The 13,068-nt window shown below is 40.3% G+C and overlaps 1 protein-coding gene across 1 annotated transcript; it reads left to right on the forward strand.

Moving 5' to 3' along the window:
• Positions 1–823: 823 nt before the first annotated feature.
• Positions 824–4,979, forward strand: LOC129191075 (gap junction delta-2 protein). The gene is made up of 2 exons (XM_054794073.1): positions 824–965; positions 3,030–4,979. Exon 2 carries the CDS (start codon positions 3,038–3,040, stop codon positions 4,118–4,120), a length of 1,083 nt encoding a protein of 360 aa, XP_054650048.1. The 5' UTR covers positions 824–965; positions 3,030–3,037; the 3' UTR covers positions 4,121–4,979.
• The last annotated feature ends 8,089 nt before the right edge of the window (positions 4,980–13,068 follow it).

Here is a 13,068-nt window from a genome sequence, read left to right on the forward strand (position 1 = left end):
AAGCAAATACCAAAAAAACACAAGTAATTGATCCTGTGCCTATGAAAATGTCTGTTTTTGACACACCTGCTTTCGGAGAAGGATAAATAATAATTTTTTGACCAATAAAAATGGATGGTTTTGACACACGGCCTATTTTCTGATAAGAAAAACAAAAATAATAATTTTCGGACAATTTGCGGGGCTGTGAATGCTGAATGGGGAATGTGCGGGCATCCACTGTCCTTGCCCTGTATTGACGTGGTCTGCGATCAGCACCAAAATTGGCAGTATCGCCCACCTCTACATAAAAGCAACGGTCTGGTTTGAAACAGAGCAACTGTCATGCTGCTGACAGTTTATGTGTGTTAGCATGTCAAATACTGTGTTCGTCTCCACACTGAAACTGACAAAAGTCCAAATTGGGAATTGATAAGCCTTTTAAATCAGGATTCCAAAATCCTTACTGTGACATTCTCTGTATGTTGATGTTCAGCAGATGTATTGTTTGTTTGTCAGTGCTGCAGTGGTGTGTTCAGTGGTTGTGGATGTACAGCACACACACACACACACACACACACCTACATGACAGCTCTTAGAGTGCTTTAAAAACATTTATTTATAAATTTTACTTTTCGAGCCTGCCAAACAGCAAGCGTTTCCATAAACCGTATTGTCTCTTTCCAGTTCATTCCATACACTTTTTGTTTGACCGTTCCCGGCTTTTCAGAAAAGGAACCCCCACAGCCCTCCCCACATTGTGTTTTGCACTGTACATTGCCTGCCTTTGTAGACACACTGCACAATGCCAGTTTCAGACGCACTGGTTCATTATGTGTGGTCAGCCTATTCTCCCTTAGCGGCCTCGACAGGATTCATCGCATCCAAACTTGAAGATTAAAAAAAAAAAAAAAAACAGCAATTCAGAATGCATTTGAAAGCTATGTTGTAATGATTTATTCTACAAAGCTCAAGTTTTTATGAAGGTAAGTTCATCTTTTAATATTGTTTATTATTATTGTGTATTTGTTACCCATCACTTCATTTGATAATACAGCATATTGTACATTATATGTTGTACACTGCAACTCTGTATTTGTTTGGTAAAATGATGCAGCAAAATACAGTAATAATTTGGGCAAGTGCAACCAATTGGGAATTTGAGGTCAACCAAAACACAGTATGTTTGGAGTAGTGTGGGTGATACTGCAAGTTTAGCTATCAATCTGATACCAAGTGAAGGCCAGTATGGCCCATCGTGATGCTAATACATTTTACTTGAAATTTGTCAAGATCGTGGTTGTTGATCATGATTCTAATCATGAAAACATGTATGTGACAAACACTTGGGTTTTCGTTATTAATTTGTTCCAAAACATTGAGGAAAACCGAGGCAATTTTTCTCATCAGAAATCATGTAAACCCAAATAATCAGTTCCAGACACCCTAAAATATTATTTTAAAAAATCATTTTTCCCTCGTTTATTGCGGTTAATTGGTTCCAGACCCTACCGCAATCACTGAATTTCTGAGAAGTAGGATTCAATATTAATAAATAATTTTTTTTCATAGTTACAGTATAGAAAACCTGTTTATGACAATCTAAATACAATTTTTACCATTATCAGAGGACATAAGATGGGACGTAAGATACGGCCGCCACTTTAAACATAGCATACTACCGACCTAACTAGTTAGCCTCCAGTTTGTTTATTCTAAACATAAAGAAGGGTTTCAAAGGGAGTGGGGAAGAAGGACAAAGTAAGAAGCCAAAAACCTACCACTTACACACGGAATGGGAGGAGAACGTCCGCGACAGGATTGTTTTTCAATGGCGAAAAATGTGAAAAAGGTAACTATGTCAACATTCGAGCACACATCTAACACAGGAAATACGCCTTTCGGTGTTATCTTGCACCACACAAATAACAAGATGAATGTGTCACAAGCACTTTGTGGCAATGTAACAATATCGACAAAATAATACAATTATTCCCTTTGACTGGATACAAATGTTTGAGCCAAATAGACAAGCCAATTAACGACGCTTTGTACTTAGTGACCGGATGCCTGCGTCCCACAGCAATGGACAATCTGTACATATTAGCAGGTATCCAACCATCTGAGCTTCGACGCAAGAGAGCCACACTGTTTCTAGCATGCCGAGCACAGGAGCCCGGGCATCTCCTGCACGACCGCCTCCTGTGTCCTCCGGCAGCTTAACTCGAGAGACCCATTTGTGTCTGCTGCACTAGAATTGCTAAATTACCTTAATCAGTCAAGCACAAATGCAGCACATTGGGTGGACTACAATTTGGAACATGGAGTGGCAAGAAAGTTCTTCCAGACTCCATGTTTTCATTTGTGACGTCAGTACAACACCACCGGGGATATGCTTTCCCAGGCCCGCCTGGGTCAGGCCCAACCGCCTTCGAACCGGCGTTGATCTCTTCCGCTCATCCATGTACAGATGGGGTATGGCTTCCAATGCGGCCTGTGAGTGTGGTGCGGAGGAGCAGACTGCGGACCACGTAATAACATCCTGCCCCATTTATCGTCATCCCAATGGGGCTGGTGGTTTGACAACTGTGGACGAGAACTTGGTCAGGTGGCTGACAGATAAATGCCCATCTATCTAACAGGCTTGCCACCTTTGTGTCAACATCTTACTCCACACGAGTCAGAAGAATTGTTTGAGCAAAATAAAGTCAATCGTGCAAAATACGTCAACACAAGTAAGGGGTAAAGGAAACAGGTTTTCTACCTACAAAAACATTCCATTTATAAGTAAGGAATCCTACTTCACGGAAATTCACATATCACAATGAGCCACGATAAACGATGGATTACTGTAGTTGCAAATGGTGGTTAATCATGATTAATTTGTAAACTGTTAATTTGTAAATCTGATTAAACATTTTAATCATTTGACAGCCCTAATAAAATATATATTCTGTTTTCAAAGATGGACCTGACACAAATATCTTATTATCCCATCATTGCTTTTAAAAGTACCAACAACACCTAACTCCTGTTCCTTTCTTACGAAGGTCAAGTCATGGGTGACTGGTCCATTCTTGGCCGTTTTCTTTCTGAGGTGCAAAATCACTCTACAGTGATCGGCAAGATCTGGCTCACCATGCTGCTCATCTTCCGCATCCTGTTGGTGGCCTTGGTGGGAGACGCCGTTTACAACGACGAGCAGTCAAAGTTCACCTGCAATACGCAGCAGCCCGGCTGCAACAACGTCTGCTACGACACATTTGCACCCGTTTCACATCTGAGATTCTGGGTTTTCCAAATTGTGATGGTTTCCACCCCATCCATTTTCTACATTGTATTTGTTTTGCATAAAATTGCCAAAGATGAGAAGGTCGACGGTCAACAAGCGCAGGTGCTGAGACAGAGGCCTTCAAGGCAGAGGTCTGGACAGAAGGATGGAATGGAGGCATTGCGGGTGGGTGTCTCTCCTTACTGTCCTCAGTTCAGGGAGGATTGGGATGAGAGTGAAAGAGCACAGCCAAGTTTCCTAGAGGAGGCTCGAGCCGATCTAGGAGAAGACCCTACTCAGCAATCTAACCAGGTTCTACTCATTTATATCCTTCATGTGTTACTTCGATCTGTCATGGAGATCACCTTTCTGGTGGGCCAGTATTTGTTATTTGGGTTTGAGGTGCCTCACCTCTACCGCTGTGAGACCTACCCTTGCCCGACTCGCACAGACTGTTTTGTATCTCGTGCCACCGAGAAAACTATATTCCTCAACTTCATGTTCAGCATCAGCCTGGGCTGCTTTGTGCTCAACATTGCGGAGCTCCACTACCTGGGCTGGGTCTACATTTTCCGTGTCCTCTGCTCAGCTTGCTCCACCTGCTGCAGTCAGGAGACCGAATCGGTGAAAATGTACCCAAAACAAAACCCTCTCCTGCTGCAACTCAGGCATTCTCTGAGAGGTCAGCTGGTTCTGCAGACCCGATCAGCCATGGCTGAGAAGACTGGAGGTGTTCTTACACATGCCCCGGCTATCTCCTTTGAGACAGACTCCACTGTGGAATGCACCTCAAAGAGAAGTCCAGAGAACTTGGACAAGGTGAAGGTCAAGTTGGCCAGACTGGGACGAACAAAGAAGTCTTGGCTGTGAGAATGACAGTTTTAATCATCTCAGTTTTGTGTTTTCAACATGTACTATGGTAATAAAGCTAGATGATCCGGTGCTGACTATTAGTTTTACAATATAATGCAGTTTTCCGCCGTGTACATTTAATTTTCATAACCCGCAATGTCATTTTTTGTATTACAGTATGTCAAATTTCGTCATGGCAGATCTGGTCAATTCAATGGCATTCAGTGGAACTACAGCATAAAACAGTGATACAAAACCTTAAATTCATATACAATGGGTCCTGTACATTTGGGAGTCAGCATTCATATTTTTTCTTTCATTTCTATTTGACTATAAGTTGGTAATAATTTATAAATACATGATAACACAAGTAAAAACACATGTACTACTGTTAGAAAGCACCACAATTTTTACATGTTTAGGTCTTCACGCTTCAACGGTAATGTTTTTAAGCATTAAGATTTTGCACTTTGTTCGGAGGTCCTTGAACGCACCACGGTTGTGTGCTGATATGCAAAAGTTTGTTTGGCGACGGGAGCACTAGCTTTGACAGTCATGGATCATCTTACATTATCATTCATTCGTGGTGAGTACCGGTACATTTTATACTTTAAATGTGTTTAATAAGTGTGTGAGGCATATTTAGGGCTTAAACCAGGGGTGTGCGCGACTGAACAATGGCAATCAAAGAGAGGAGGGGATGATTCTGGAGTCTGGAGCCTCATCTAATCTAATAATTCTAACAATCACTTTTATTGCATATGTTGAGCCAAAATCAGAGGAGAACATCAATGTCAAGCTAGCAGGAGAGTTTGGAGGGCGAGGAGTGAGCCATGTGCCAAGTCAATTTGTCAATTTCTTGTGGTTTTTCTCCAAAAGCGGCAATCTTATGTAATATCCTTTGATTTTTGCATGTTCCTCTTGGCGTTAATAAAAAATGACAAATGTGTTTTTCTTATTTCTGCCAGAGACACTATCCATCCATCCATTTTCTATACTGCTTGTCCTCACGAGGATTGCGGGTATGCCGGAGCCTCCAGGGAGACTAATGATTTAACAGTTACGGGCCGGCAAGCAAAGCACAGCAGCCCATCTTAATATTCCTCATACTTATTGTTATGGACCTTCAAGCAAAGCCCAGCAGCCCATCTTGCAGTTCCTCATTTATTCATTTTCTTTATTATGGGCCTGCTAGCAAAGCGCAGCAGACCATCTGACTATTCTTCATTTACTAATTTATTATGGGCCTGCTAGTAAAGCGCAGCTTCCCGTCTTCCTATTCCTCATTTAGTACTTTATTAGCCAATCCAATCCAATCTACTTCATTTATATAGCACATTTTATAAACAGTTTCCAAAGTGCTGCACAGACTAGTAAAACCATAAATAATAAGTAAAAATACAAATTACTCAGGTAAAAACTAAAAGATCAGATAAAAACAAAGAATATTATGGGCCTGCTCACACATTTTACTGAACATGCTGCTCTTTTTCTATAATAGCTTACAGTAAGTGTCTTAGGTGACTGCATTCAGTACCATTGTTCACCATACATTACAGTTTCGTTGCTTAATAATATTGTCAACTACAATATTTAAGAAATACAATGACTATTAAACATGCTAATGGGTCACTCTCCTGAAAGGGGTACTGATTGGCATATTCAAATAAAGCATCACTTTTTCTGTTTCAGTTTATGAAGAAAAACTTGCAGAAAAGATTACATTTTGGTATATTTTATGGCAGCAGGGTGCTGTTTACTGAAATGTCAATTGTAGTATTTCCATAAAAAATGCTCTAGTGTATTAACTTATTATTTTGATAAATGCTTTATTTGCACTTTGTATGAGTAAATAAATGAGTTTTAAGTCAAAGGTTTTGAAGAAAAGAAATTTTGCAATTTTTACATGTGCTTCAGCGTGATTAACATGTTTAGTTTTTCTGTGCATGCACATCAACAGCCAGAGAAAAATGACATTGTGCACTCTACTTATTACAATTTATGATGGTGACGCTTTTCTTTTTTTTTAATTACTGTTTACCATTTTCGGTGTTGTTGGGTTGGCCAGGATGTGACGCAGTGGCAACCAGGGATTGGCCATTGGGAGTACTGGGAGTTTTCCCAGAGGGCCGACCAAAAATGGGCCGATGAACCGCCCTTTATTTACTTATTTATTGCTGCGCCTTACTGTTACACTATATTCAATGGAAAAGAGACTAGCGACAAATCTAGCGACTTTTTCTGGCGCCATCGGGGAGTTTTTTGGTATTTGGGGACTCAAAAGTGAAAGCACGTATTGTTTTGCATTTTGTCTTCTCACTGGAACAACAGCGGGTGCTGTTGACAGGTCCGCACCGCCCAAAGGCAGCCACAAGCCGCAGTATACTGTACATTCAGCCTCCGAGCCGCGGGGGTGGAACTTGCCCTGTTTTACATAGTGACCACTAAAACACTAATGTTTCTAAATCAGTAAACCTGGATATTTTATATATATTTTATATTATATATATTATAGTTATATGGATATATTTTGTTAGTCTATTGCTACTCTTTATTAGTAAAATGTAGTGGATTAGCTAATGATTCTTTAGATGAATGTAAGTAAATGATAAGTCTACATATTGCTATATTTAGCTCAGTTGCTATTACAGTTATTATATCTATTATTATACATTGGAACTTTTTTGGGCCATTTTTGCCCAGTGTCTTATGGTGGAGTCATGAACACTGTGAGCCCTGCAGTTCTTTGGATGTTGTTGTGGGGTCTTTTGTGACCACTTGGATGAATCGCCGCTGCGCTCTTGGGGTCATTTTGTTTGGCCGGCCACTCCAGGGAGGGTTCACCATTGTTCCATGTTATCGCCATTTGTGGGTAATGGCTCTCACTGTGGTTCGCTGGAGTCCCAAAGCTTTAGATATTGCTTTATAACCTTTTCCAGAATGACAGATCTCAATTAATCTCAGTTAAATTATGTTTTAAAATTAAGTATATAGTATAGGACGGAGGAATATGACTAAAATATTGTTCCATACGACCCACTTTTGGGGCCCAACCCACTAGTTGGGAATCACTGTAGTACAAAATATTTTTAGGCAGTGAAATGCTCACATGTGGAGAGACAACTTTGAGAAAACCAGACGGAAAACACACATAAGATGAAGATTTTGGATCCATAGAGAAGTGAGGGGTGACAAAAGTCCCAGCAGTAGGTGAATAACTCATTGATCAAATGTCACACTAATTCGAGTAATTGGAAGCACATGACTTTAGACGTGCTGACGCCTGACGGCCTGCTACATCCACAGTGGGACCACTGGAGGACAGCAGAGGGCGTGACAGTTCCAGATAATTCCTTGGCATGTGTGCTTATGTGACAGATACAATAATATGCACTACTGGATGTGAGTGTAGCAAAGTTATGTTCACAATTGATTCCCTTAATTCACATTATATCTATTCCATGCTTAAATTGTTAGTTACATCAGTAAGAGTACAATCATATGTTTTCTAGGTTGTTTGACATAAAGTTGTATGACATACCCATCAGCAGTTTATTGCATCAACAGTGACTTTTGCCCGTGAGCCGAGTTCTGGTCGCTTTTCGTTGTGGAGGAAAGTAGTTCCGGCCAGTTGACTGCATGTCAACGTAGTCATTGCTTCATTTACATATATTGTGAGGTGCATATAACCACACACACACACACACACACACTACTAACCAACTTTCACAAATACTGCTGTAGTTGAGCTCAACAGGTGTGGGGGGCCGTGGCCAAATCCTCTTTTTATTTACTATGCAGTTTCCTTTGACGCCAAGAATTTATCATCATGCTTATGAGACTTTCTGACAGGGATGACAGCGACTGAAAGCAATCTTTTGGATTCAAATCAACTGAAACGAGTTTAAGTAAGGAAACGTCGCGTCATCGGCCTGCCTCCACAATCACTCTTTGTGTTTACTTATTGATCATGAAACAGTGCCTAGATTGTCATATCTGATTTTACCAGAACAGTAAATGCTGTTCAATCAAAAGGACGTATTTAAAGAAACCAATTAGTATTAGTTGTCAAGTGATTTGCAAGACACCAACAGCAGCAGCAATGCTGGTGTACTGTATGTGTATGTGAAAGAGTGTCAAAGTTGATGCCAGCGAGTGCGAGGGAAGTGAACGTTTGACATTTAACCAGCTGAGTAACCAAACTGTGTCTGTTCTCTAACCCAAGCCATCCTCACCACATGGATGTCTTGCTTTGGAAGAGGAAGTAAAATACTAAAGAGTTTATCTTTTAGTCACAAGATTAAAAAAACATGCTCAAATTTGGTTTGTGCAAGGTAGTTCTAGACTGTATAAAATGAGTGTCATGTCAGTTTGATGCCCTTAGTGATTTATTTGAAGTATTCTTTTCCGTGGGTGTTTTACAAAATTGTGTCTCGCAGGCTGGTCAAAGATCAAAGATGGCGCCCTCCGTGGCAGACGTCTCTGTGACACTCACCCGTGTTTTTCTATTTTTTGCTATTTTATTGTTCATTTTGGACATTCAACACACTCACGCAGTACATTACAACAAAGAGACACTTTTGAACATCGGCAGGGTTCACCATGAACTTTCATTTAGCCTCTCAGACTTTGCCTTTCTTCTGCGCCGGGAGAACGCAGCAGCCTGCGGGCCTGGTGAGCTGAATACCCGGCGAGCAAAGCATCCGAGGCGTAAACGAGGCAAGCGGGCCGGCCTGCATGCTAGGCTAAAAGCTAGAGCGACTAGGCCACCAAACAGCTTTTACCCACAGGCCATCAGGCTTCTCAACGAAGCACTCACACACGCCGCACGCAACACACGCACACACTCATAGCACTTTATTTATTTATGTATTTATTTGTATTATTTATTTGTATTGTATTATTTATTTGTATTAATGTCTCTTCTGTTTTTGTTGCTTAATTTATTGGTATATATGTTTATGTGTTTATGTTTCTTATGTTCTTATTCTTTGTGTTTTCTTTCTTTTCGTGGGAGAATGAACAGAATAAGATTTTCATTGCATGGTATAACTGCTGTTTTACTATGCATATGACAATAAAACTCTCTTGAATCTCTTGAATCTTGGTTGGATGTTGGATGGGTCTTTCCTGAGGCCTCCAACCAGTCGCACGTGCCCTGAACACCTCCTCAGAGAGGCGCCCAGGAGGCATCCCGACCAGTTGCCTGAGACACCTCATCTGGCTCCTCCCCTCAATGCGGAGGAACAGCGGTTCTACTCCAAGTTTCTCACGTTATCTTTAAGGCAGAGCCCCGCCACCCAAGGGAGAAAACTGATTTCGGCCATTTGTATCTGCGATCTGGTCCTTTCAGTCACTACCCAAAGCTCGTGACCATAGGTGAGGGTAGGAACGCAGACTGACTGGTAAATTGAGAGCTTTGCCTTTCGGCTCAGACTCCTGTTCAACTTGCATGTCTCAAAATTCAGTAAAAGCATTGTTTTTTTGGGGGGAGGGGGGTACATTATAGCGATCTAATTTATCTTATTTATTATGTATTGTGTAAAACTAAGACACGAATAACATCAAATTAAAAGCACAAAATGAATGCCGACCCAACATCCACCAGTTCAAGTTCCAGCCAAGTTTTTCCAGAGAGATGATTACATCGCTGTTTGACGTGTGTGGGAAAAGCTAGCATGAATTAACTTGAGACAAATGTGCACATTAGCACTCAATAAGTCATCAAAACTTACCTTTATGCATTCCCACATAGTATCAGCATTTGACACCAAATATGAGGTGTAAGAAAAAATACAGTAGTAGCCTATCTGGCATGAGATAAAGTTAGCACACAATAATGGACATGCGTCAAGTGAGACGGATGTAACAGAGAGAATACGGCCACTTTTCAAAAATAAAACATAAAAAAAATGAAATAATGAAAATTATTTTTTCTTCCTGTGCGCCTCGGCACCAAATGACCCACTGTTTTAAGTGCCAGCTCGGTCACCGTTTAAGCACCTGCACCATTTCAAAAGTACCGATTTGGCGACGGTATCGGATATGTAAAAGATACCCAACTCTACCTTATTTTTGTATTTTGCCGGTGGACTATTGGACTCTATCCAGACTGTTCATTGAAGATTCTAATTTGAACAATTATGCCTTGAATCCTGCATCAAATCCTTCACAAAATGTTCATAAGTGCATTTTTCTTCATTAGTCAGTCAATCCTGGTAACATGAATGCCAATATTGCCAATGCCGATAATGTCATAATCATATTTGAGTACCGGTAACTATTGGTTACTTTTGGATAATGTCATATCTTGCTGAAGGTATTTATTTGACTGTGTTTGTAAGATAAAGTAAGATGCTGTACATTGAAAATATACAGTACACACCTGTCATGAGGATGCCAATGGTCTGTACAAGCACCACTTGCAGTCTCACAGCGCTGCTTTCACAGCTGTAGACTGTGTGCTTTGTTGTTTCAAGAGGTACTCAAGATGTCATCCGTCCGAGCTGCACTGGAATTGGTGCTGGTGGTTTTAGGTGTTCAAGATGCTTCTGCTCTACAAATCTCAAAGAAAAGACCTTTGGCTTGAGCCGCATTTCTGATTCATCACTTGAAGTTCAAGTATTAAGTTCAATGAAGCCATTGCAAGACGTCACACAGGACCAGCATCGACTGAGATAAACCCCACAAGTCCAGTTTTCATTTCAGTTGTGAAAAACACGCTAACCTGGCACGTACACTGACCAAAGTTCCACCAAGGACACTAGACTTGAACAGGACTGTCAACTCGGCATCCACTTCCGTAGTATGCCCTGCGTGGTGAGCAGAATCCAGAAACATTGCATTGTACACATGTCCTTGGCACACTGCTCAGCCATTAATTGCTCTCATAGACGGTCAAAAACCAGATTTGTCATTTTTCAAGTTCCACAAAAACAAAGGCAGGTATGTGTGATAAAAATGTTGTAGATTTATAACACTGGTTGTTGTAAATAAACAGGACAGTGGACAAGACTCATAAAACTGTGAGTAAACTAGCTTTAAGCTAATCTACATAAGGTCATATTTCTGCAGTGTAATGGATTTTTACACTGTATATGGATATTTAAACTGTATAAGCACTGTATAAGCACTGTATAAGCACATATAAATTCATTGTTTTCAGTAAATAATATTCATCCATTTCCTCAAAGTGTACGCACAGCGTATAACTTTATTTTATACTCAGTTCAGAGCTAGTGAATATATTGTACACTATTGTCCGCCTAGCCTCACCCACCTCTCTTGCTCACCGTCATGGCGGATTTGCTGCTTCATGGCATACCATACTCTATTCCATTCAGTTGCAGCCGATAGGCAGTCCTGCTCAAGTCTAGTGTCCTTGGGTTCCGCTGTACTTGGAAGGAACCCTTTTAAAGTTCTTTTTTTTTTAGTTTCGTCAGGTTTATGCTTTACTCAATCCTATTTATTCCTCAGAATATTTATTTATTGGTTCAAATAAAGAGATTTGCGATTAATTTATTTCTTATTTTAATTAAGCAGCATATACAGTAATCGCTTGTTTATGGCACTAAATTGGTTCCAGACCCAACCGTGATAAGTAAATATCCCGAGAAGGGTTCCTTATTTATAAATGGAGCATTTTCGTAGTTGGAGAATAGTAAACCTGTTTCCAACCTTCTAACTATGGTTTTTAACATTGTTAGAACCCTCTAGACATGGAATAGCACCCCTGTAGTCACTTTTACTCTAGTATTACCCACTATCATAGACAAAAGAGTAATAAGCCATAAATAAGACTCATCAAATGTGTTCCTCTCAGGGGGACCTGAGTGGTTCAAAGTTGAGTTTCAGCTTTGCAAGGCTAACGGCCGTGACAGTCGCCTTTTTATTAGGATTTTTTATTAGGGAATATTGTGGCTGCTGTGAGATATTTCACACCTGCAATAAAAGCCTGCTGTTGCTGCGATCAAGTCTGGTGCTTGTGTGTCTCACCGAACATTACAGTACTGACACCTAGTGAGGAGTGTAGCATACTACATATTAACATCTTTGAATGGGTCTTTTGAATGCCTTAAATTTGTATTTTAGTTCATTTAGCCATTTTTATGCTTGAAAATGCTTACTTTTGGCAAAACAGACGTAACATTTGCTTCAATATGCATATTTTTTGACTAATAATAGCCCGTGTTCATGAAACAGCATGATTTAGCAATTAATATATTTTTGAAAAACCATGATTGAATGAAACTGCAAAATTCGAAGCGCGAAGTGGCGAGGGAGGAGTGTATGTGTGTTTGTTTAGTAATAGCCTTATGTGTCATTCCGTAGGCCACAGATGAAATCTCTGTTTAGGGCCACAAAAAGCGTAGAAGCGGCCCTGGCCATTAGCTTTAAGAACGCTAAAACGTGTGATGCATGAAGTTGACTCATCCCAAAATGCTATGCATGAGTACACAAATGCATACACAGTTTATTGTTTTTAAGTTTTCTTATGCAGCGTTTAAATTCCTTATGCTGGTATTACAGTTAAGAATGTTAACAAGACAAATGCAAACATCGATTTTCATTATTGTCTATACAATGTTATAATCATAGGAGGAAATTTGGACTGTCCATTGTTTTTAGGCCACAAATGTGATGGATGAACTGAGTTCCCGTTGCTCAAGGGTCAAAGACAGTGTTGACGTTTGACCTCCTGTCATGTGCCTTTGCTATTCTTTTGTCACCAGCAAAGAAGCCCTGCAGTTAATATGTTAACTATTCGGGGGTGATGCAGCAACTGTCACAGTTAATTAAGAAGGCTGGGGTCACATATTTTCAGATAAAACTAAGCCGCACATGATTTAATTTGAAATTTAACTTGGCAACAAGAACTTCCTGGCAGCTTAACCCCATGATGTCATCTGAAGGCAGATGAAATACGTCTATTTTAGATGTTGTATTCATTCATTTTACTACAGTAT

This window comes from Dunckerocampus dactyliophorus, chromosome 12, assembly GCF_027744805.1.
Source record: "Dunckerocampus dactyliophorus isolate RoL2022-P2 chromosome 12, RoL_Ddac_1.1, whole genome shotgun sequence".
In the NCBI taxonomy this organism is placed as follows: domain Eukaryota; kingdom Metazoa; phylum Chordata; class Actinopteri; order Syngnathiformes; family Syngnathidae; genus Dunckerocampus; species Dunckerocampus dactyliophorus.

Excerpts from the sequence above, each read along its gene's own strand:
- LOC129191075 (XM_054794073.1), top strand. The coding sequence starts at position 3,038 with ATGGGTGACTGGTCCATTCTTGGCCGTTTTCTTTCTGAGGTGCAAAAT.